At 44.7% G+C, this 24921-nt stretch overlaps 1 protein-coding gene across 6 annotated transcripts in view; it reads left to right on the forward strand.

Moving 5' to 3' along the window:
- Nucleotides 1-24921, forward strand: part of UNK (unk zinc finger) — a 45107-nt gene that overhangs the window by 13646 nt on the left and 6540 nt on the right. For 3 of the 6 annotated variants that reach the window (XM_042032568.1, XM_042032571.1, XM_042032570.1), the window contains exons 2-14: nucleotides 4905-5114; nucleotides 6550-6726; nucleotides 7172-7302; nucleotides 7432-7567; nucleotides 9666-9783; nucleotides 10726-10810; nucleotides 12597-12739; nucleotides 14002-14049; nucleotides 14924-15124; nucleotides 19302-19370; nucleotides 20052-20226; nucleotides 21361-21462; nucleotides 22967-23155. In XM_042032568.1, the coding sequence (XP_041888502.1) occupies nucleotides 4905-5114; nucleotides 6550-6726; nucleotides 7172-7302; nucleotides 7432-7567; nucleotides 9666-9783; nucleotides 10726-10810; nucleotides 12597-12739; nucleotides 14002-14049; nucleotides 14924-15124; nucleotides 19302-19370; nucleotides 20052-20226; nucleotides 21361-21462; nucleotides 22967-23155 (1784 nt within the window). The remainder of the gene's footprint in view (nucleotides 1-4904; nucleotides 5115-6549; nucleotides 6727-7171; nucleotides 7303-7431; nucleotides 7568-9665; nucleotides 9784-10725; nucleotides 10811-12596; nucleotides 12740-14001; nucleotides 14050-14923; nucleotides 15125-19301; nucleotides 19371-20051; nucleotides 20227-21360; nucleotides 21463-22966; nucleotides 23156-24921) is intronic. The other 3 variants (XM_042032572.1, XM_042032569.1, XM_042032573.1) reach the window with 3 other exon arrangements.

Raw genomic sequence — 24921 nt, forward strand, 5'->3', positions numbered from 1 at the left:
TCTGGGTTGGTTTGTTGTGACCTGGGAGCAGCTGCAGGGACAGAGCCCCAGTGACAGTGGCTGTGCCCTGAGTGAGGACCTGGTGTAAAAGCTGCTCGTAGTTTACACTGGTGTGACACCAGACAAGCAGTGCTGCTACAACCTCTCAGCACAGGCCTTTCCTGAGGTGCCACAGCACAGTTTCAGGGGTGTAAACACACGCCCACCCGTGTGTGGAATGTAGATGGTGGTGGTGTTAGATCTCACTACTGCCCTACATTTGCAGACCGTGTCCTAGTCTGGATTAGCCAGACAATTATCTGATGGCTTTCTCCCTGGTGTCATTCTGCTGCAGGAGGTTCAGGTCCTGTTTGTGAGCCTCTCTTTGGGCCCAAGAGGAATTTTGGCAGAAAGGGGGTTGACCTGGAAGAGCAAGAAGGGCTGCAAAGGAGAGGAGCTTGTCTTGGGACCTATGTAAGGATTTCAAACAGTGCAAGGGGTGTTGGAAGCAAAGCAGAGCCTGGCTTTGCATCACAGAAGCCACAAGAGTTTGGAGGAATTGGTTTTAATCTTTTCATTTCCTTGCTCCTTGATATTGTTTCTCTCCCCAGTCTTCCTGATTCCACTGTTACAAAGCCAAGACTGTCTTGGCATCAGTGTGCATCTTCCAGTGATTTCTGGGAGCTTTGGGTTAAGGCTTTTATGAGGAATTTGGAGCTCAGCTGTGCACTACCAGCACATTTTCCTGAATTGAGCTCACTCCACTGCATGTGTGACTTGGGTCAAGTTTGACAGGAAGCTGCAGCCCTGGAAGCAGGATGGATGCAGGAATTCTCTCATACCGAGCTGCTTGAGCACACCAATGTGAACCAGAACAGCTGCAGAAAAATGAGAGATCTCTGCACCAGCAGGCAAGGAGGGGACCAGGACATGGCTGCAATTGTGGAGAATAAAAATGAAACTTCTGGATTAGAATTTCTTCTTGGGTTCTCTCTTTGTTTGCTTTTTTCCCCTCCTTCTTTCTAGGTTTGAATTTTTTTTCTTCTTCCCCCACTCCACTCATCTTTTTCCCTGCAGCTCCCAGAGCAGGTTCCTGTTCCTGCAGGGGGAACTCCTGCAATTCCAAGCTGCAGAGGTAAACACTTGCTGCCCTGCCCTGGAGAGTCGAGCTGCTGCTGGCAATTAAAGACAGTGAGCAGCTCCCCACTAATATAAATTATTGCAGAATAATCACTGCCCCTTCCCTCATCCCAGAGGAAGTGGAATTTCAGCAAAGTAACATTGGGGTTTTTCTAATGCTTTGCTGCTCCTGTTGGTCTCTGGGAGTTCCTCAAACTACAAGAACCTCTCCTCTTGTCTTCCTAGGGAAAAAAACTTTCATTTCCAGTAGCCTCCATCCTGTTTGACAGCAAGTTCAGCTCAGCCTGGGGACTTTGATCTGCATTGTTCTGGCCAGTCTTGTCCTATTTGTTTAGAATTGCATTTGTCTTTGTTTACTAGGGCTCATAAATGATAACATTTCCTCCAGGAATCTGGGTGTTGCTGTTGATGTTAATGTTGTATCAGAAGACAGTGCTATGTGCTTTCCACTTTTTAAAAATTACATGGGTATGAAGATACAACATCTACTCACTTTTTTTTTTTAAACCAAATAAATATGGAGGTAGCTCCAATATAAAATAGGGGTAATAATTCTTCTGCCCCTCATGTGAGGGCTGTAGAGTTTCCTGAGAGGAGTTGAGAAATGCAGGTTATCGTTGCTGGATTTCCTCTTCCTGTACAGACACAGCGTTTGGCTGACATGCTGTGAAATGTGTACCAGTTTTCAACATATTTTCAGCTTCAAGGGTCATTCCAAAATTCCTTTTTTCAGCTGTTCTGGAAAAAAAAAAATTAGAGAGACCATTGACACCAGAAGGATCTGTCATGACAGTGTTCTCTGCGTTTTGTTTAGAGCCTTTGCAAAGAGGTTTCTGAAATATTAATGGCTTTCTGCTTTGTGAGACATCACATTGCGGTGGTGCAGGCTCTGTGTCCTCTCTGTGTTCCCAAAACACATGTGGTTTACATGCCTTTTATTTATTTTAATACAAAGTGGCTGGTTGAGTGGTCTGTGTTCTCCCAGAGGAGCCAAAACTCACTTCATGGATCAAGAAAATAAAGGGCTGTAAGGCAATTTACCATTCAGGCTATTGTGGAAGAGGGTGATTTAAAACACTGTAGTGGCTTGGAAAAAAGGAAAACCCAAAGCAGTGATTGAAAGGCTTGAAATGACTGAGTTAATGTGACAACTCTCCTTTCCTCTGTTGGGTCTGTTGCAGAGGTGACTGTGCACAGTTAATGTCTGTGGAGCTCACTGGTACCTGTTTGCAGGACTTGCTTTGAAATTAAGAGTGAGACATTGTTTATTTAATAGAGAGCATTAAAGGATGACTTTCTGATGAAGCAAGTTAGGTGTTAAACACTTTTCAGGTGAACCATTTACTTATGTAATTATCTCTCATTTACATTTATTATAATGTTTCTCCAGGGAGTTTAGCCAATCATGAAATGCAATTAATTTTCAAATACTCTTCAGCAGCAATTGAGACACTAGAGACCGAAATCCCTAGTCACTGTGTACATTTTAAACTTCCCTGCTAAAGGGGAGCAGCTACAGCTCAGCTGATTGTGGAGTTACTAAATTCTGGGATTTTTAAGTGTTTCATTTGGGCCTATCACAAATCTGGAGTGCTGGGCTTGATACCAAGGTTGTGTAAGCCTGGTATCTCCCCTTAGTTTCCGGACCATTGAGGAGGTTCAGGATGCTGTTCTTGAACTTAAGCCTGGCGCTGGGTGAGGATGGAGGAGTTAAAATGCTCTTGGTTTCTGTCTGGGATTCTGATTGCTGTATGATACTGGCTGGGGCTCGTAGCCAGCTGCATTGCAGTTTGTCCATGTGTAAAATGGGAGTAACACAAACCTCGTGTCTCTGAGGTGTCCGTGGAGCTGTGTGAGTGGAATCGACTAGTTGGTGATTGTATTGTCTGTGGACAGCATCGTCCTGCTTAAGGTTACTTAATTCGCTTTCTAACCAAAATGTTGTTGCAGTCATTTTTGTTCCAAGTCTTCCTAGTGTGCTGATAAGATAAAATAATCTGTGGCATTCCACCTTCTACAGCTACTTGGTCCAACAACTTAGAAGGCTTTTCAAGAATGGATGAATTTACCCCAGCTTTTCAGCTTCCAGATGAATTGCTGGTGTGGCTGAAGTAGGGATCTCCATTTGAATGGAGCTGGAATTGGGAAAAGGAGCAAAGTGATGTTGTTAGCCCTCACCTACGCCAAGCAGACCTGTTTCTGCAGCTGGCTCTGGTTTCTCTGCTGTTAAGCCTTGGGCCCCAGTGCAGATACTGTTCCAGCCACTCTGGATTGCAGGGGACAGATGGGCTTGGGTAGAGAAGGGCTTACAGCCGGCTGCAGAGGCTTCCAGCCCCGGGCGTTCGTAGATCCCAAGCAGTGGAACCTGCAAATCTCACGTATTTAGAGGCTGAAGAAGAGAAGAGCTTTTATCCTTTCATGCTTGCAAAATCCAATGTAGGAAAGCTCTTGCCACTGATACTCCCTCTTCACAGCAAACAAATAAAACCACTTCAGTTGAATCTGCATTTTCCTGAGGCTTTCTCCTCAGCCGGGGTAAGGAGGAAAGGAGGCTTTATTTACAGATGTTGCTTTCAGAATGAGCCTAGCATTGTGATATTATCTGTAAACACATCTTTGGGCATCAGACATCTTTCCATTTGTTTAGAAGCAGGAGATAAAGACTGTCTGACATGGGAATGAATGTTAGACAAATTCCTACACTCCTTTTTGTTGCCTCGGAGTACACGCGCAGTTTAAAATGAGTCTGAATCTGCTGTTATATCACCCTGTTGCTTCCAGCAGAATACTCGCATTTTTATTTTGACCTACAAATCTTGGTCCTCACTACTTACACTGACCTCTAAACATAAGAGACCAGAATGCTCTGGGTTTTCTGCCTTTTTCCTGGGTGTGTCTCCAAGACCGAACCTGCTGGGATTCGGGTCTGAGCTGTGGGAGCTGTTTGGATGTTCCCTGTAAATACAGGGCAGCCCATGGGTTTCAGCAGCGTGGATTTTGTAAGCACCTACACACAGATCACAGTCAGATCATTATGTTGATCTAAACCATTTTGTAATCCTCTACAATCTGGGTTTAGAGACTGTTATTAGTGTCACAAATAAAAGCTTGTGACTTCTTTAGTTCTCAGGATAAAAGAAGCCATGTACTTTAAGGGAATTACATATTAAAATTAAAGCAACATAAACATGTGGGAGTTTGAGGATAGTTATCTCACTTTTCAAGACTGAGCCCTGAATTCATATGATTGCAAGAGAGAAATTGATTAATTTTTATTTCGTAATTGACCATGTACTGACAAAGCAGAGCTAAACCTGGAGGACGAGGCATGAAATAGTCTTTTAAAAATCTTTCTTTCTCAGTAACTTGAAGCTTTAAATGTGGCTCAAAGAAGTGTATTTTATTTGGGGGTTTTTTCTGTTGTTTTTTTTTTTAAACATATAGGAAGGAAACCCCTTTTTGCCCAGATAGGTCACAGATATAGAAATGGATAGAAAGGTACTTAAGAGTTCTATTTTCTCACAGACTCTTTCCTAAGCTCATGAAAAGCCTCTTCAAAACGATCCCGACAGAAAGTGATTTCAGCTCTCATTACATTCCTGTGTGTAATGGATATCTTGCCATTACAAACACCAGCAGCTCCCAGCCTCCATCCTGGGAGGGGAAGCAGGGAGGGTGTGGAAGGACAGCAGACATCTCTGTGATGGACGCAGCTCGGGGCTCTGCAGGGTGACTGGATCTTGCCCCTGCCCAGCATCCCGGTGCTCACGTCCCGGTTCCCGCAGGTACCTGAAGGAGTTCCGCACGGAGCAGTGCCCTCTCTTCGTGCAGCACAAGTGCACTCAGCACCGGCCCTACACCTGCTTCCACTGGCACTTTGTCAACCAGCGCCGGCGCAGGTCCATCCGCCGCCGCGACGGGACCTTCAACTACAGCCCTGACATTTACTGCACCAAGTATGACGAGACCACGGGAATCTGCCCAGAAGGAGATGAGTAAGTAGAGGCTGCACCCTGCTTTTCAGGCATTAGGCTTTTGGGATGAGGCCAGGTGATGATTCCAGCCAGTTCTTGTAGAGATGAGGCAAGTCAGCAGTAAAGCAGCTTTGTCACATACGTAACGTGAGACCAGATGTAAAATCTGGAATAGCAGCCCGTGTGCTCCAGGCCTGCTGCAGAGACAATACTGAGGGTGACTTAATGAGAGTTCAGCTCTTGGGAACTCACTGGCTTTGCGAGCCTGGGCATCTTCAGCAAAGCTGAGGTGGGAAAAACAGCTCGGTGACAAATGAGTTCAGAAACACTCTGTTCTCTCAGCTCTTGCTCACTAGCAGGGTAGCTTAGTTTTTCACAGACTGAAGAAAGATGAGGAACTTCGTCCTCCAGTCTGCCCCCTCAGTTTCTGTCCCAGCTTTTTAACTCATGTAAGTTTATTTTGTCTTTCTGAACTTTTAAGAAGCCAGTAGAGAACTAAGAGGTACCCAGAATAAGGCAGCATGAGGAAGAGTTTGGGTTTTTTGCGTGTTCTCATGACTGCAGTAGGTGAACGGGGGCAAAACCGCAAATCTTTCTGCTGTGCATGTGGCAGACCCCAGCAACTAAGGGGTTAATATAACTTTAGCCACGTGACAGATATGGGATAAATAGTGTAGCCAAACTGTGGTCAAATATGGACAGTGTTTTATAGAGAGATGCTGCAAAAAGATAGAATTTCAGTTCCCTTTTGTGGTGCCAGTATAAACATAGAAAAATGCTATTTATTGGCAAAACTTTCTTGTTTTTTGTTTTTTTTCAACTCAATTAAGTAAAGTTTTTGTGACTACAGCAGAATGGAATAGTCCCTCAGGCCTAAGGCTTCAGTTTCAATACTTTTCTTCCTTGTTAGAAGAGATCTGGAAGGAACTGGAAGTGGGATGTTTGTGGGCTTTGGCTTCAAGAGCACTGGTTGATACCTGGCTCAAACTCAGTGAATGAAAGCCGTTGTCATCTAGGAACCTTTGCTCATTTGTATTTTTAGCTTGATGCTGCAATATCTAAATTTTGTCCATTCCATCTTGTTATATTTCTGTTTTATTTCTCAGTGTAGATCGTTTGGGAAACAAAACACAAGTTAAAATGGTAGTTTTGTAATTCTCTTTTCTTGTCCAGTGTCCTTGCTCTTTACCAGATCCCTGGCAGCCACTCTCCTGGAATAATAAGGTACTGGATTAATACTCCAGTTTTCCTTTAGGGAGGGAAACTCTTGCATCCTTTGTAGTGACATGTTTGGGGATTCTCTGAAGTGTTGGAAGGCACAGCATAAGAGAAGGGGCAGAGTTAGCAAAGATGGTGTCAACTGCAGCATCTTCTCTCAGCAAAGTGTCTTCTGGTAGTTGAATCCCTCACCTGTGTGACTAAACCTTGTCTGTTCCTCCCCTCCTTCCTTCCTCAGGTGTCCCTTCTTGCATAGAACTACTGGAGACACAGAGAGGAGGTATCACTTGCGCTACTACAAAACTGGAATCTGCATCCATGAGACAGACTCCAAGGGAAACTGCACCAAGAACGGAGTCCACTGCGCCTTTGCTCATGGGCCCCACGACCTGCGCTCGCCCGTGTATGACATCAGGTTAGTAGAGCTTGGGGCTCCTAGGAGAAGGGTAATTTCTGTACCCAAATGAAAAAGGTGAAGATGGAAAAGGTAATTTCTGTACCCAAGTGAAAAGTGAGATGATTGAAGGACGGTACTGCTTCAGCCTGAAATGAGGCGATGGCGAGATATCCCTTCCTAATAAGGCAAATGTAAAAAACCTCCAGGGAGGATTCTCAAAGTGGGGGAAGGGATCACACTTTGGAATCTGATGAAGGGGGTCGAAACAGTGCATCTGGAATTCCCAGGGAATGGAGGCTTTTTTTTTATTGCAGTTGCTGTTCAGCTGAAGATGTTCTGACAAAACATGCAGGGCTGAAATGCACCCACTTAGCAAACGCTCCAGTATGTCAGTTTTTTTATACACATTTATCTGACTCTTCCTCTGCTCAGTCTGTTTGTTCATTTAACTCTGTCCCTGAAGAGAGCTTCAGGCGATGGAGGCTTTACAGAATGGTCAGACAACATCTGAAGGAGGCATTGAGGGTCAGTCTGCAGTCGCTGCCAGCCATGCCATGATAGAGAAAATACTCAGTGAGGAGCCCAGGTGGCAAGGTGAGTGTCACTGAGGGTCTGTGGGGCTGGGAGTTTGGTTTCCATGGAGTGCCTGCTCCTGTCCCAAACTTTTCTGCAGTAAATATGGATTGTGGTCATCTCTCTTGACTCACTGGGGTTTTTTTGCAGATACAACGTATGTGTTGGGAAATTACAAGACAGAGCAGTGTAAGAAACCCCCCCGGCTCTGTCGCCAGGGTTATGCCTGTCCCTACTACCACAATAGCAAAGACAGAAGAAGAAGTCCAAGAAAACACAAATACAGGTACTGTGGTCCTGGATATTGTACTTCCTAGCTCAGTGGTGCAGTGTATTGGAAATCTGGGGTGAAGGAGGCAGGATTTTGACCACTAGATAGTTGGTTTTAGTATATTTCCAAGTCGTGTACTGAGAGATGTTACGGACTATTATTTCTTCTTAGCAGAAAGAGAACAAACTAAACAAGGAGTTTTCCTGTGTATAGTAACCAGTGCTCTAATACAGGAATTGTTAAATCGTGTTACAACTCTGATTTTATAGCAAAGAGAACCTGTGTCTGGCTTTCCCTTGCCACATAAACCTCTGCTTTAGAAAGCAGTGCAGGGAAAAGAAAACAAAAGGAAGTTTTAATCCCCATCTAGAAACAAACTCACACAACAGTGTTTTCATGGTAAAGGATTCAGAATGATCAGGCTGCTTGTTGTGTATGCCTGCTGATGGGGATCATGAGGAGGGACTGTAGCTGGACATGCATTCCTAACCAGCTGCTAAAGGCTCTGCTTTTGAGGCACCGGGGTGTTCTGTCACTCAGCTGTCGCTGGATTTTTCAGCGTGCTGTGTCTCCCTGAACGCATTTCATCCAAATTATAGGCCCTCATTTCCTCCAACACAACAGAGCTTTTGTTGTGGTCTCAGTGGGGCTTTTCCTTAGTTCCTTTTTGAAAAACATAGGAGCTGACCAGAAAGCCAGGAAAGAAAATACCAGGGATGTTCTCGCTTCTCTTCCCCACCCCCAACATTCACAGAAATTTTTGAATTGGCACTGAAATTCTCTATTTAAAAAAAGTTAAACAGACAGCAATCAAAGGAATGTTAATCTCAACACTTTAAGGAGAAATAGAACCACTAGGTCAGTCTTCAGGCAGCAGCTATGTGCTTTTTGCCCCTCCCTGAGCCCTTTGGGAGGGGAAGAGGTGAAAGCTTCTCTGCTGCTCTCCACTTGCTCCTGTGTTTTCCCCACCCCAGCTGATGTGGCTGTGCTGGTGCTGCTATCTGCTTCCCTCTGCTGTTGTTTGAGGGAATGGTTAAGAGCATAAAGAGCAGGGGAAGTAGGTCACGGCAAAAATTCAGATCTGGGAAAAGGAACTGTTCCTGGCTGCGAGAAAGAAAACGGACTTGCCTTTTCCCCGGTGACCTGACTCAGCCTCTTTTCCACATGGCCACACTATAAACCTGGAAACATACTGCTGTAAGGGTATTATGTGTTTTAGGATTAGCCAATTAACTTCTTAGCTTTCTATGAAGGTGCAGTTCCAAAACAGAAACCAGACCCACCGTCTCTGACACTAATCACATCAGCTGCTAATATTGTAATGCTGGTTCAAGTTGTATTTGGTTTCAAATGGAGAATTAAGCCATGGATTTTTCATTGGGAAATTGGAAGAAGGCGGAGAAGATGCAATAGCAGCTGGGTGGGGGCTGGGGAAGCAGCAGCCAAGCAGATTGTACAGCTGAGGGTGAGCAGCCAGACCTGCCCCCGTCTGAGGAATTGTAACATCACAGAATAGTTTGGGTTGGAAGGGACCATAAAGCTCATCTCGTTCCACCCCCTGCCATGGGCAGGGACACCTTCCTCTATCCCAGGGTGCTCCAAGCCCCATCCAGCCTGGCTTTGAACAATTCCAGGGATGGAGCAGCCACAGCTTCTCTGGGCACCCTGTGCCAGGGCCTCGCCACCCTCACAGGGAAGAATTTCTCCCTTGGTATTTAATCTACACCTATTCTCTTTCCATTTAAAGCCATTCCCCCTTGTTCTGGCACTTCAGGCCCTTGTCCAAAGTCCCCCTCCAGCTCTCTTGGAGCCCCTTTAGGCACTGGAAGGGGCTTTAAGGTCTCCCTGGAGCCTTCTCTTCTCCAGGCTGAACACCCCCAGTGCTCCCAGCCTGACTCCAGAGCAGAGGGGCCCTCAGAGCACCTTTATGGCTTTCTCTGGACTTGCTCCAGCAGGTCCGTGTCCTTCTGTTGCTGGGGGACCCAGAGCTGGATGCAGTCCTCCAGGAGTGGATCAGAGGGGGAGAATCACCTCCCTCCACCCGCTCAAAGTAATCAAAGCTCAGAGCACGTCTGGGAGTCTGATACATTCCCCTGCTGCCTTATTTCCACAGATCTTCGCCGTGTCCCAGTGTGAAGCACGGGGACGAGTGGGGAGATCCCAGTAAGTGTGAAAATGGAGACTCCTGCCAGTACTGCCACACTCGCACAGAACAGCAGTTCCATCCAGAGGTACAGTAACCTCCTCGCTCCGTTTAGAAAAGCAAAAGCATTCCAGTCCTACAAAGGAAATTACTGTGGCAGGTGGGAGAGGGATGTGGGCTGCTTGTTAGTGTGGTCCTGGGATACAGAGAAGCTGCATGTTGGGAGTAAGCAGCAATTCAGCTGCTTGACAGAATAGACTGTATGGGAGGAGGTAAGAAAAGTGGGGGAAAACTCAAGTGTAGGAGCAGTCTCACGTGTGGGGGTCCTTTGGAAAGCACCATGTGGGTCTGCATGTGAGCAAACAGCATCTGTTTCCTTGACTTAAGAGTTTGTGGTTCATGTTGATAGCGCTAAACACCACCAGGCTCTTAGCTGTGAGCATGCCCAGAGCATTCCAATATCCTTACAGAAAGTGTAATTAAGACCTTTTCGTAGTCTGCTTCATGTTACAGTGTTGAAAAGCTTTGTGGGGCCCGTATCTGCACAGTAACCATTGTCACCGCCTGTCAAACTGGGGGGAAAGGGAATAATCCATTTGCTACAGTCCTTGTCAATGGTTTGTTATTTTCCTTGCAAACATGTGGCTGCAACTTTCTGTGCTGTCATCTGTCAGCTGTTTCCTACCTTTTGCCATTTGTAATGTCCATGGAGCTTCCAATGAGACTGAGGGACTTCATGGCAGATGGTGACCTTTGGGTGAGCTGGTGTGTGGTGGGTTGGTCTCTGGGTGAGCTTTAGCTGTCATGGGCATATTTTGGTGTTTCCAGAACTATAGTGGGTTTTCCTTTCTTTGAAGCAAAGCACTGAAATGGTCACCCTGAGCTCTGCTGGCCTTTGCATCTCTTATCTGTGTCCCTACCTTGCTGTCAAGTTTCTTCATAGTACTTCTGTACCTGCTGGTCACTGTTATTTTCTGTTCATTTCTGTTTGGTGGTTTTTTTGTTTCTTTTTTTTTTTCCCCATCCTTAGATCTACAAATCCACCAAATGCAATGATATGCAGCAGTCTGGCAGCTGTCCCCGAGGACCCTTCTGTGCCTTTGCACACGTAGAACGTACGTGCACTACTTCTCTCATCTTTCCTGGATATTTGAGCTATGGAAAGCTTCTGCCCAAGAGAGTTTAAATGTAGAGCTGCAAAACTAGAGCTTCTGTGAAGGGTTAACTTTGATTTCTATAGAACTGTGCTGGTGTGGGAGGTGTTGGCAGAGCTGGAGGCAGTAGGTGTCTGTAGGACTCAGCCTTTAGCTCTCACTGTGCTGTCTCTTGAAGGACCTCCCTCTGTTCCCTCTCACCTGCTCAGTTCTCTGGGTGTCAGTTCAGGAGGATGGAAGTGGAGAAAGCTGCTTCTCTTCTGTACATGGATGACCTGTAGCTAAATTGCCAAGTGTTGTATCTTAAAAAGCTGAAGATAAAATTGCTGATTATAGATAATTTATTGATCCATTTAAAAAAATGTTATTTTACTCTTTATGAAGTTTTACTTAGAGTTTAAGTCTTTAGTCGGGTTGGAGAAGAAAAATATGCGGCTCTTTTTTTGCTGCTTTATCTCAAATCCTCTTTTCTCAATAGCTCCCTGACTTATAGGGCATTATTTCAATCCTCACTTTAATCAACTAGGAACTAGTGTGCAGTTTTGGTTGTGGAATTTCTACGTGCAGGTAGTCCTAGCATTCATAAATAATGGTTAGTTCCTGTCCTAGGGCTCCTCCTCAGTTGCTGCACTGCAATCTCACTGCTGAATTTGCAACAATTAGAGCAGGTTACTCACTAGATTTGTTCTGATACTGACTCACTACATGGCCTTGAGAAAATCTCTCTGTTATTTGATTATCCTTTGTAAATGAGGGAATTAGTAATTGCTGCCTTTGACACGGAACAGGGAGAGTAAATTCTCTACAGGTTATGCAGTTCCTTTTATAGGAAGCCTTGTTGACAAGCAAGTAATTATAGCTGGAGCTGTGGGCTGTAATGGCCCAAAACACAGCAGTGCAACTACACAGTGGGATCCAGCAAGCTTTAGGAAATGAAATCTTGATAAAGGAACAATGTTTAGCAAACTTCCTTGGGTATAACATAGTATTTTTGATTAGGGATGCCTTATTCCTAATAAGATTACTACACTTGATATTATGTTACTTAGAGTAACATTCTGTGGCACTTGCACCATTCCAGCTTGGTTATTTCTTGTGCTGTCTTATGGATTTAGTCCTTCCTTAGCAAGGTGAACACTGACAGCCTAATTCAATTAAAATAACAGGAGTCCATTTATTATATCTGCTCTTAACCTGAGTTTTACTGGTTAATAGCAAGAAACCAGCATTTTGAGGATACTGAAATATGGATGTAGTGTCAATTCTATAGTTTTTGTGAAGATGCTGAGTGTTAGATGTAAATCCTACAAATCTAAAGCATCTCTACCTTCCAAACCAGTGCCACTTTTTTTTTGTAATGGTTTGTACTGAGCACAGATGGAAACTTTAACTCGCTCAGCTAATTATAGTGCAGCCATCAACTTTGTGCCTAGCAAAGAAGGAAACTCTGCTTAGTTCAAGAGAGCTGAATGAATAACATGCAATTCATCCAGGGAAGATAATTTTGGAGCAGCATTAATGAGCTAAAGAGCAGCACAGTGTGTATGTGATGACAGTAAAAACGTGAGGAATATTAGATAAGCAAATCAGCCAAATAAGGTTTCCCCTTACTTCTATATTTATAAGTAAGTGCTTGTGGAATATGTTTTCTCTCAGGAATATCTGGGTGTTCTTGTTCTTAAATGTCTCGTGCTCCATGGCAATTGCCCAGCTTTGAGTGGTGTTCCCTGTGCTTTGTCTCCCGCAGAGCCCGCGCTCAGTGAAGATTTACAGCAATCCTCGGCCGTGTCCAGCCCCACCCAGACAGCACCAGTGATGTACATGCCCTCAGCAGCTGGGGACTCTGTTCCAGTCAGCCCTTCCAGCCCACATGCCCCAGACCTTAGCAATGTATGTAGCCCTGTGGAGAAGCCTTGTCCATATTGTGCAAATCTGTGTTTCTCTGAGTCACTGTTCTTTCTCCCAAGAAAAGTATCCAAAAGCCCAGAGGATATGAGATTTTTCTTTTAGTTCTCAGCTCCTCACTTTTTAGAGGGATCTGGTTTTTTGGAACATACATTCAGTGGCTTTAGTGTTGTCCTCTCACCTATAAAAATTCCAGGCCTTCCTTTCTGTGCAGGGTTTGTTGATGTACTTTCAGGAAAGTGGAATACATCCGCACGTGAAGTCCAACTCCTTCCTGTCTGGAGGTACATATTGGGCTTAGCTTCCAAGACCTGTAGTTAAAGGCTGTGAGCCAACAAACTCTAAAGTACATAACTGCAATTGAGTTTGTTTACATATGTAATCTCAGAGCCTTAGCCTGTGCATATTGTGTATTGCATTATAGGATATCCTTAGTTCCCTCCCTCTTGTACTTCTGGAAATAGCTAAACTCTGGGATATGTTTCAGTAATGCCCCAGACTGTTGGTAGCTAGTTGTCCATACAAGAAAGGAGATGTCTAAATGCTGAACAGATACTCAAAGTCAGATTAGAAACCCATGGAATGCTAGACTGCATTTTTACTTAGCTTTTCTTTTTTGTTTAAGTCTTTCCTGTTTGCACTGCACTTGATAAGGTGTGTAGCCTTTTCAAATTGTTGGCTGAGATTTTGAGAAGGTACAATGACATGAGTTTAACTCATTTGAAACTGGTCAGAGGTGAACTCATCTAGGACCTCTGCTTTATTTTATTCCCTCTCTTTGAAAAGAGAAGCTGTGTTTGAGCCAACCTAACAGTTCATAGCTGTTCTGAATTGGATTGCAGGTAGAATTCCAAACAGATCTTGAAAAGTCTGGACATAATGTTGTCTCTTACTAAATAACACTCTGGAAAGCAGTAAAAAGCAAAACCCCTCCATCTTATGAAGGTATTGTTTAAATTCTCTGAAAACTGCAGGGCAGTTGAAGATATTTCCTACTTTTAGAATGTTTAGGTCTTGTCTATCTCAAGCTCTTAAGTCTTTTAAACAGTCTTTCCTAATCCTTGGATATGTGCCAAATGGCAACATATGTCTGTCTATGACTTCATCATCCACAGGGCATCTGCATGTAGCTTGCAAACAAATATGGCTTTGCTGGTGATCATTTTACATGATGAATTAATCAGAGAAAAAGGTCCCTGTAGCAGCCAGCCTCACGTGGCCTGTTCTGTTTTGTATTTGTACTGTAGGTGTGGAATAAATCAGGAACTCTGCCAACTAGCCCCACCTCCACCACAGTGAGTAGTTATCTTTGCGACTGTAGGGAAGCGTGGACAGCAGAATGTCTGTATGAAAATAAAATCAAAACATTGTGGGCTGCTCCTTTTTTTTTTTTTCCCCGCTAATGCCAGCCCAGACTGTGCCATGTTTGAATCTGTGATGTCTGAAGCACAGTTGTGCTTGCCAGTGGAGGCAAATAATTTCTTGTCCCAGAGAAATGGGATATTTGTGTTCATCCAGGTGGACACATTCTCTAAAACTCAACTTCCTTTGCTGCTGTCTGTGGCTTCATCTACAGTGCAAAACTAGCCTTGTTGCATGTGATTGTGATCCCTGGTATTAGTCCAAAGAATGGAAGTGTTGGAAATCATTGGGTTTTTTTAATGCAGTTGTTGATACCTGACTTGTGTCTGCATTAAAACTTTGAGATTTCCAACTGGAAAAGCAAAAAATACAGTTTGCATATAGCTCAGATACACCTGATTGTTGTGACTGCCACAGCACCTTTCCAGGTTCCACACCACTGCCCAGAGTCAGACAGGACCCACGGTAGCCTAAGGAAGGAGAAGAGACTTATGGTCATGTTGGGAACCTGATCAGTCACCTCTGAGGCCTCAGAAAGAATAAATGTCCCTAGAGCTGTAGGCTGGGTTTTACAAGACTGCACTCCAAAGCAACAACAATAAAACCATAATTGTGGGACTGTAAAAATCCAGCAGAGCTTTTTCCTGGTTTTTTAATTAGTGTTTACTGGAAGCTTGTATGGTTGTGTTGGCTGTCAGTGTAATCAATCTACAAACAGTGACGTGATTGAGCACTTCCATGGATGCATCTCTTTGAGCGGTTCCTGCTGTCTGGCTGTACTTTCCTGACACTTGTTCCCTGTGTTAGATTCTTTGTAGGAACAGCAGTCTTGGAAGCCCATCTAATATATGTGGGTCTCCTCCCGGTGCCATTGGGAAGCCCCACAGCTTGGAGACCATTGGTTTTCCTCCAGACTCAGTCACAGCAGCTGGCAGCTACAAGAAAGCACCGGGGTTTGAGCGAGAAGATCAGGTGGGGGCCGAGTATTTGAAGAGTTTCAAATGCCAGGTTAGTGGGGAATATTGGTTGGAAGAATTGGGGGGATGAGGAAGAATGAGACATTGCCCAGTCTAGCTTGAATGTGGATTTTTTTCTGATGGGAAAGCACTGTTCTCATGAGCAGTTTCTGGATCTCTGCTGTTGCTTTCAGCCTCCCTTCCAGCCTCTGTCATTTCACATCTGGTCTTGTCTCCCTTGCTGCCATCACACACCCAGTTTGTAGAAGTCAAGCTGCTGCTTGTTTTCCTAACCCCTCACAGCTTCTGTCTTGTGTTGACTCTGGGAAGCTTCCCACATCACTTCTTGCTCTTTCTTTTTCCATGTTTAGGTCCTTGCCAAGAGTTGCTGTGTCTTTTGCTGTATTGTCTCATGGAAACTCATCCTTCTTTCTGTCTTGCCACTCCAAACTCTTACGTTGATCTCCATGACTTGGTTTGTCCTCCGTTCACCATTCCTCTGGTGTATTAAAAATGTCTTGTTAGTTGTCTCTTGCTTCTGTGGCTGTATCATTCTGATCCTTAACTCTCTCCCGTGGCTTCTGTATTAAATTAGAATTCCTCATTCTTATTTGAAGAACCCTCTGAATATTACCCAACCCACATCTCTTAATGACATTCCCTCTTATCCCTTTTGGATATCTCAAGTCTTGCCTCGCTGCTTTCTCAGTCTTCTTCTTGGTGTCGTGCCCTATTAGTGCTGTTCCCTAGGCCTGGAACAGTCTCTTCCATCTCTTGCCACACATGGGCTTTTCCACAGTCAGCTTCTTACTGTGAATTTCCTTTCTTGATGTTACGATTAATGGTTTCTCTGCACCATCCCTTCTAACCTGAGCCCAACTCAGAGCTTGGGTTTTTATTTCACTTTTTATTTCTAATTTATTTGTAATTGTGTCTTGATTTAGGGGGAGGGGAATAGCTACTTGTATGAGGAAGTGCCTGCAAAAATACCTCCTACAAGTTCTTTTGGAAAAAAGTATAAAAAGGGATAAGAATACCAGGTCTGTGTTGCCTGAGAAAAGAGAGGACAAGAAGCACTGCTTTCAGCCTGGCTATGTTTTAACTCTGGTCTGTGACATTAAAGAAGTCAGTCTTAATGAGCCTGTACTGCTGTGAGAAAACTGTAGAAATATCCTGTCCAGACAAGGTCTTGCATAAAGTAGTTGAATTCAGAAGCAGACTCCACGGGTTTTGTTTTATTTATTTTTATGGCCTTGGGAAAATATGGCCAAGCTTTGCAGTAGGGCCAGTCTTGAGCACTGTTTAGTCTAATTAAAATGATGCAGTGTCAAATCCAGATTAAGCTATATGCATGTGTGCTCTCTTATCAATGCTCCCTTTGTTTGGCTTAAGGGGGATGTGCCTTAGGAAACTGCAAATTGATGCAACACGTCTTTGGGGGTAAAGAGCAGAGCATGCTGTGATCCTGGCACTTCTTGCAGGCACAGCAGCTTGTAACAGTTGTTTAGAAACAAAAGGAAAAACATGTCCTCATTCTCTGTGGCCTCTGCTGCAAAGGAGGAGTGAACCCAGAGCTGAAGGACTGAGAGAACCCCTGTCTGCTGCCAGCAGAGGCAGGGTGCCAGGGAGGCCCTGCTTTGGAGAAAACGGGCAGCAAGCCTAAGCCAAGGAGAAAGGGGATGGAGCATGAATAGGGCTTCTAAAAGGAAGGCCAGATGATGAGCATTTGTATCCAAAGTCAGATCTGTGCTACAAAGATACTGTATTCACGTAGCTGCTTAATTATGTGGCTTTAATTAAGCAAAACCTGTGTTAAGTAGGAATAAATAGCTATTAAGATATAGACAGAAGTAATCACAGTTGCCTTATGCTAGGCTTCTACAGACAAAATTAGGTGTCTCCTAAGTGTCCTGATTTAATTTTACTTTAATCTATAATTACTTACGTGAAAAATTCTTCTGTAATTCACTTCCGTAAATCCCTGGCTGCAGTGGGCACCAGAGATTCTCATATACCCTGTAAATTAGACCAATAATGAAGCATTTAACTTTGTCAACTCCTGTATGAAAACATCAGAGGAGAAACTCTGGCTCAGCTCTGCAACAGGCTTGTCATTTTTCCCCTGTAGAATTGGTACAAATAGTTTCTATCTTAGTAGAATGAAAAATGCACCTTCTGTCTCAATAGATTCCACATAGTTTGTGGTAAGGCTGAGCCAGCAGTTAAAGCTAAAAATACTTTTCCCCAGTCCCAAAAGATTTAGCAAGCTGGAAAAATGCTGGCTGCACTGGAAGGACTTGAATGCCACGACCAGGAGGTGTTCCCAAGTCTTGACACACAGCACAGTAGGTTTCTTCCATGCTGGTCAGAAAACATTTAGTTTCACTCATAATTTATGTCCCTTGTTCTCTTCCTTGACTGCAGCAGAGCGAGCTGGAGAATTTCAGCCTGTCATTTGTATGTCTGTCTCTATGTGTGCCCTTTCTAATGTTATTCAGAGCTAAAGGAGACTGGCTTAGTGGTGACATTTGGTTTGCTCTATTTTTCCCTTGTGTTGTGTGAATTCTGGGCAGTGGGAATTGGGGCTAACTTGGAAATATGTTCACTTTTCTCCTCCTTAAAGAAAAAAAGCACTTCCAGTAAGACTTAACTGCAGCAGAGCCAGCTCCCCATGTTGGCAGGAAGCCTCTCAGTGGGGGCACGGCTGCGTGTGTGCCCTCCCCTCAGCTGCTGACGTGTGAGATAGCACATTTTGTGTTCAGCTGAGTGTCAAACGGGGCAGGGCTGGGCTGGGTGATGCAGCAGGAGCGTTATCAGACGCACACAGAGGCACTCACAGAACGCAGCTCTCACACACACAGGGGAATGAGCCCGCCGTGGGCTCCAGTGTTGTGAACGTGTTCAGGGAAGTGGGAGAGAGTGATCCTCACTGCAGAAGGATCTTTGTGTCCATCTCCCAACTGCCTGTCTGCCAGGCTTTGACCTCTTCATCTGCCCACGTGCATCGAGCTGAGCAGAGAAAATGATTTAATGAAGTAAAACCAAGGGAGGAATTCTTCCACTGCTCTTTTGCCTGTCTGGTTACGTCACCCCTCTGCAGCAGTCATTTGTCTTTGCCATGAGACTGGTCAGGCCAAGAAGTCAAGGGGCATCACTTCAGCTCAGGGTGGTGCCTTGTGTGCTGCTGTTGTACATCGTGCCTCAGTCTCCTGCAGGGCTGGTGCCTGCCTGGATTTGGGATGAAAATCGAGCGCACTTCATGGCTGGAATATGTCTGTTTTTCACACTGGGGGGATTGGAGAGTGAGAAAACAAGCAGGGCTGACTCCCAGCAGTTTTTGCTGCCTCTCTGTGCCCAGAGGGTGGGATTGATCTCCCTGTGCCGTGTCACAGCACGGGAGGAAGGGGGCAAGGCCTGCAGACAGACTGTTACCCACTGACAGGCTCCTGGGGCCACTTCCCAGCTGAACCCAGCAGAACTGACTGATGTTGCAAGGCAAGAGAGTTGATATCCATTAAGGATATAATGCTGAAAGGACCTTAAGCTGAATTTTTAGCCTGGATAGTGGGATTCTAAAAGTGTATTGGCATTCATGCAGTTTTGCAATTCCAGACAGCCTTGGCCACACTTATGTTTTCTACCTTTGAGCTCTTAGGTTCATGGAAGAGGGGAGGATATTTTTATAAAGGTAGTTTTGATGATGTTGCTTTGAAAATTGGTTACTTATTACTGTGTTTTACTTTGCAGTCGTAGATGGGAGCTGGAAAAGTTTGAGGGAAAACATAACCTACATACTTCTATTTTCCCCAAACCAAAAAATATTTACATAATCTAACAATGCAGTGTGCCTCCCACCATTTCTGGCCCTTTCTGGGTGTTAAATGCTAGTAGGGCTGATGAGTTAGTTATAGCAAGGCAAAATAATTTGGTTTTGATCTTGGTTCTTAGGATGTGCTAACAGGGGTCTTACAGCAACATTAAAGGCAAATGTCATTGTGACGAGTCTTTGCATAACTCTAGGGGTGATGTCTTGGTATACAGAAAGCAAATTACTTGGGATGTTTTCAGTTTGCTGAGCTTTCCCTCTCTCCAAATTCTCCAGTGCCTTGAGCAGCCCAAGAGAGGAGTGGACTGTGTTTCCCATGGCATCTCCAAAGCCAGCAGCCAGCCATTTTTAATTTTGCTAAATAATCCCTCTGCTTATCTTTTGTTTTGTTTCTTTACTGCAGCAAGCAAAAATGAAGTCCCACTCCCTGGAACACAGGAGCCAGGAGCAACCTTTGTTACAGCCCAAACAGGTACGGAACTGCTGGCAGGGCTCTGAACCCAGCTCAGGGCTTCCAGCACCACAGAGAGATCTGTGGATCCAGACAGCTCTGCAGGGAGTAAATAACAGTCCAGACACCATTAGGGACGCTCAGCTGGAGGGATTACTTTATGAAGATGGGATGATTTGCTGGAGGTGTTATTTGTGAGTAGTTAGACCTGAGTGAATTCAGGGTAGTTCATGGGCTGAACTGTGCTGGAGAGAGTCTTCAAATTACAGAAAATTGAGCTGGAATGGATCTCTGGAGTCATCTAAGTTCAAGGATTTGGCAAAGAGAATTTAATATCAGGTTCTAAGTCGTGTGCTGAACTAAGTCTGAGTGAGTGATTGTGTGGCCCATGGCTGTGATTGCATGCAACCTGTGGGTCACAGGAGTTAATTCTGGGGCAGCCTGAAAGATGTTTAGAATACTGGGGCCGGGGGGGGGGGGGGGGGGCACATGGAATGGAGAACAGTTGACAGAAATTAAAGAAAAGCTGTTAATCTCTCCCCACCCCCAGCCCAGTGGAAGCAGTAGCCATCTGTCAGGTTGGAAGCAGGCAGGAACAGGTTTGCTGCTGGCATTTGGCTCGTTCCTGCACGTTTCTGACGGGGTTGTTCTATAAAGATGTTTTGTTTCCTACCTCTTTCCCTTTTCCCACTCTTGTTTCAGGACATCCTGGGCATTCTCCCTGTGGGGAGCCCACTGACATCCAGCATCTCCTCTAGTATCACCTCCAGTCTGGCTGCAACCCCCCCAAGCCCCGCCGGCACCAGCAGCATTCCAGGCATGAATGCCAATGCCCTTCCCTTCTACCCAACCAGTGACACCGTTGAGTCTGTCATAGGTAACTTTGCCTTTTTCACTTATGAAAATAGGGCTTCCTCAGCCATGGATCACCAGATGTGAGACTTGGAATAACGTGGGTGTTCCAGTGACCTCCAGTTTTCCGTGTCTGTCAGTGCTGGCAGATTCCTGAAGCTTGTTCTGTGACTGTGGCACATCTGATGTTTCCTGCAGGTCATTTTGGATGAAATTCACCCACGGGACCAACTGAAGGCCTCTGAGCCATTCACTCAGAATGTCACATGGCGTAAAAGGGCCTTAGTTTTAGCTTTGTCAAAGTGACAAAGAGGTCTTGGACTAGGCAGGAAATCACAGGGGCATTTTCTACAGTTACTACCCCTTAGTTCTAAATGACAATTTTGTAGCCAGAGCTACCACCAGGTAGATTGTAAGGACTTTGCCCTTTGTAGAGTGTAGGACAGAGGCTGTAAGAGAAAGGAAAACAGGAGAGTCCAGAGAGTGGAGTCACTCTTAGATAGGCACAGGCTTTTTGGTCACCTGTTTTTCTTCTTCCTTTTTTTTCTTTTTTTCCTTTTTTTAATTAAATGTAACGTTTCTGAGGTGATCTCACTAATTTGTTAAAAATAATAATAGAAATGAGTGGGCATGTGTGGGATGGAATTATATTGATCATCATTAGTGATGAGGCATGTTCAAATAGATGTAACAGATTCAGGCATTAATAAGCTTTATTTTACCCTATATGTGAACCTCAGAGATGTTTTTCAAGTGTTCCCTTCTCCTTGTATTTCTTTTCCAAGTGGCTCTTCAGGAAAGCAGGGACAAAGCACAAACCAGACCCAGACATGCCGTAAGCCAGTGTTCCTGTGTCTAAGGGACAGACTTAAAAGAGCAGTTTGGGGAAGACTTGTGGGATCTGCTGTTAATTCATCAGATTTTTGTTTCCATGAACCATTTGGGAATACTTTGAGACAAAAGGAGACAGGTCAGGTTAAAGAACCTGAACTGAAAAGCTGCCCATGACACTTCTGCCAAACCATCTGAGAACAGGATGGAGAGTAGGGCCCTGAGAGGTAGAGAGCACAGGCTCCTCTGCATGTAGGCTCTTTGGGCCATCCTATCTCTTGAAGTTGTTGGTCCTTTATAACATAATTGGTACCTCTGTGTCTGGCAGAGTCTGCCTTGGATGACCTGGACCTGAATGAATTCGGAGTGGCTGCCCTGGAGAAGACATTTGACAGCAGCACAGTGCCCCACACGAGTGGCATCATGATAGGTACATGAAAGCAACAGAGCTTTCTTTATCTTCTGCCAAGCAGTGTTGCCCAGTCACCTCAGTGGAGCCAGCCCAACCAAGCTCTAAAACCAGTCCCAAAATAACATTGGTTAAAACAGCAATTACAACGAACTCTGGCAACCCCTGAGCATCTTTGAAGTGAGAGCTTGCCCTTACTGACTAGCAGAGCTGAGTTATTGCCATTGGGCCCAGGTGTCTTGGGGATGTTTCTTGAGACTGAATGGGTCTTGCCTGATTTTTTTTCTTTTTTTTTTTTTTCTCTTTTTTTTCTTTTTTTTTCCTTTTTTTTTTTCTTTTTTTTGAGTGTGTAAGTAGACTCCAGAAGGCATCTGATGCATTTCAAATCAGGCCAAAGTATAAAAATTCGCATCTTAAGCAGAAAACTCTCCCTAGCTGTAACAGGAAACTCACTGACCTGGTAATGCCATCCATCTGTCAGAGTGTCATCATGGTCTGCTGATTTGGTTCCTGTAATGTCTGTCTCATTTTGATACATGGAGGTAGGCTAAGGCCTCTTCTACCTGTCTCTGATGGGTGTCCAGGGAAAAAAAGAAATGTCTCGTAACTTTTTTGGAAGTGGTTGTAGTTTCTGGCTACCCTTGCTGTGTAAAGCAGGTGTTTGAACAGGAGCTAACTCTGGTTGTCTGAAGGTTTCCAAGGGAACTGCACTGCCTGGAGCTGTATCGAGGTAGGAAGGGACCTGTGGAAATAATATCACTTCCACTTCCCTGCCAAAGATTAGAGCCTGCTGGAGGTTTACTGTCCCTGTCTGCTGCCAGCCCTGCTGCTGCTGCTCCCCACCTGCTGTGCCTTAGGGATCCTGCCCTTCTCCCTCTCTTCACATCAGGCCTGGGTGTTACCTGGTGACCTTCTAAGGGGGGAGATAGATGAGGAGAGAGCGGGGCTGAGATCTCCCTAAATCTGTGAGTGGCAGGCAGGACAACCTCTGGTGTAAGGGAAGTTGATGTCTTTTGTGGTTAGGCTTTTGTTTATTTGGGGTTTTTTATTACTGGTAGATCCAGGCACTCAGGTATCTGTAACTAGTCACTGGTTTTTAGTGGTTGAGATCATGAGCTCACCCAGCATGACAGTCTTCTCACTACAGGTTGTTTGGAAGTATTAAAGGCAGAGGCACATGTTTTAGAAGTGAATTTTTCATGACAAAGTATTTCACCAGATACCAAATTCATCTTCTCTAGGCTGACAGGGACCGAGCTCTGCTCAGAAAACCTTTTGTTCCTTTGGCCACTCAAAGAGCAATCCACTGAACTGTGGAGGGCCTTAACCTCTGTGGGTCATGGGATGGCAGCTTCAGTGCTCCTCTTAAAGGCTGAGAGGGGAATGAAACCTCAGGAGAAGTGGAGGGAATCCCGAGGGGCTCAGGGAGGAGAAAGGGAACCTAACACCTCCTGCTCTGAACTCCTGCCTGTGCCCACGCCTCGTGGTCATACATAGCCATCCTCTCTGTGTGTTCTTTGTCCAGGTGGGAGTTTGCTGCAAAGTTCTGCTCCTGTAAATATCCCCGGGTCCCTTGGAAGCTCTGCCTCCTTTCACTCCGCCTCTCCTTCTCCACCGGTCAGCCTCTCATCGCATTTCCTCCATCAGCCCCAGGGACACTTAAGCCAGTCAGAAAACACGTTCCTGGGGACATCAGCTTCTCATGGATCATTAGGTAAATGCATGGTGTGTGTGTGTCCCATGTACATGCCTGTCTGTGCCATGTATTTTCTTTTTAAGTTGGCTTTAATTTCAATGTGTTGTTTCACTGCTGCCATGGATCTCTTCTTCCCATGAGAACAGCAACGGGACTAGAAGCTGCTTTACCAAAGTCAGCTAATACCTCATGAACAAGGGAGCAATTCCCTCTACTTCCCATGTTTCTAGGCTGGGGAAAAGGGGCAGATAGGTTAATTGCCTTGCTCTGATGATGCCTTTCAGGAAAAAGAGCACTGCCTTTTCCAGCCAGCAGTGCTTTGCTGAGACTTCATATAAAACTCAGAGCTGGGTCCTCATCTTGGCTGAGTTTAGGCAGGGATTGCAGTTTGCCCTTGTGACTGCTTGTGGGTCAGATTAGCTTCTGGGACCTCTAGAGCAGGCCTGGGCCATCAGAACTTTTTCTCCTGTTTGACACTCTGCCAGTTTTGCAGTGTGGACTTTATATAAAGTCAGTGTTTCAGTTTTGTCTCCCTCGCTCCTTCCCCTCCTTGAGGGTCTCTTTCATGTATGAGGGAGTGAAGGAAGAGAAATTGCTTTGGAGTTTCAGCTGTATCAGGAAGAAGAGGAGATTTAGCAGACAAATCTATTTTATTATCAAGACACAGGATTACCTTGAGAAATAAAGCTGTTTGGCCTCCAGGCTACAGTGACACCAGTTCTGCTCATTTCTGTTAGTAACAGTAAATATTCATTCTCTCTATTGATGCTAGACATAAATGCCTCTTCAAATCTGAGATACACTTTAATCTTTAAAATTCAGCTTAACCTAATAAAATGATTACATGCTTGTGTAAGCTGTTTCTGCATGCACTTATCTGTGTAACTGCATCCCTTGTTTGCACAGCCCAAGCCCATGATTCCATGCTTGCCATTGCTGCTTGTTTGGCTTTAACAGCTTTTACAATTACTGTAATAAGAGGCATCAGAGGCCATCTCTGCTCTTAATTAGGTTGAGGCTGGCTGTTTGCTCCAGTTTTTGTAAGAAAAGGAAAAATTGCTGTTTCAGAAGAAATGAGTTATATTTATCTTGACTATGTATTTATACAAATAAAAAGCCAAAAATTGCAGGAAATTTGTAAATGCATTTAAATAATTTATTTATAAGAAAAAAAAAAAAGATATTTTCCATAAATACAACAAATCCTTTGCTGGGGTTTTGAGAAGATATTTGAATAGTTTCTTAGCAGTTGGCAATCATCTGCTCCATGTAACTTGGTGAATGCACGTAACATGTCAAGTGTGTAGTTATCACTGATTTGTATTGAAATTGAGTTAAAAATGCCTAGTTCTGGGCTGGTTTCCACTGTGCTAGGTGCAAAATGTGCAGAGAAGGCATTCCTGACCAAAGGGGCTTGATACTTCCAATGTGAAATGAGAGCAGCAGGTGGAAAGAGGGGGTTAAAACAAATTACAGGAAGAGCTTGGTCAGCTTTGTGGCAGAATTTGTGGCTTGCCAGCATCCTGCTTAATGCTGGATTCCCATTCAAGAAAACTGAAGTTTAAAAAACAAAATGTGAGTTGGGATTCCATTAAAACTTCTTGCTTTCAACTGAGCACCCTTCAGAGCAGCTGAGATGGATCTGTGGTAAGTGGCCTGAGCCAGCAAAGATCCCTTGCTGCTCTGCTGAGTGAGTTGTTAATGTGCCTAAGCCCCTGGTGAAGACAAGTTACTATTTTTCAGCTGTGTATTTTGTAACTATTTGTGTCTTGGCTACAAGACAA

This window comes from Corvus kubaryi, unplaced genomic scaffold, assembly GCF_017639235.1.
Source record: "Corvus kubaryi isolate FWS band 111438036 unplaced genomic scaffold, C.kubaryi_AGA036_p1.0 37353, whole genome shotgun sequence".
Taxonomy (NCBI): Eukaryota; Metazoa; Chordata; class Aves; order Passeriformes; family Corvidae; genus Corvus; species Corvus kubaryi.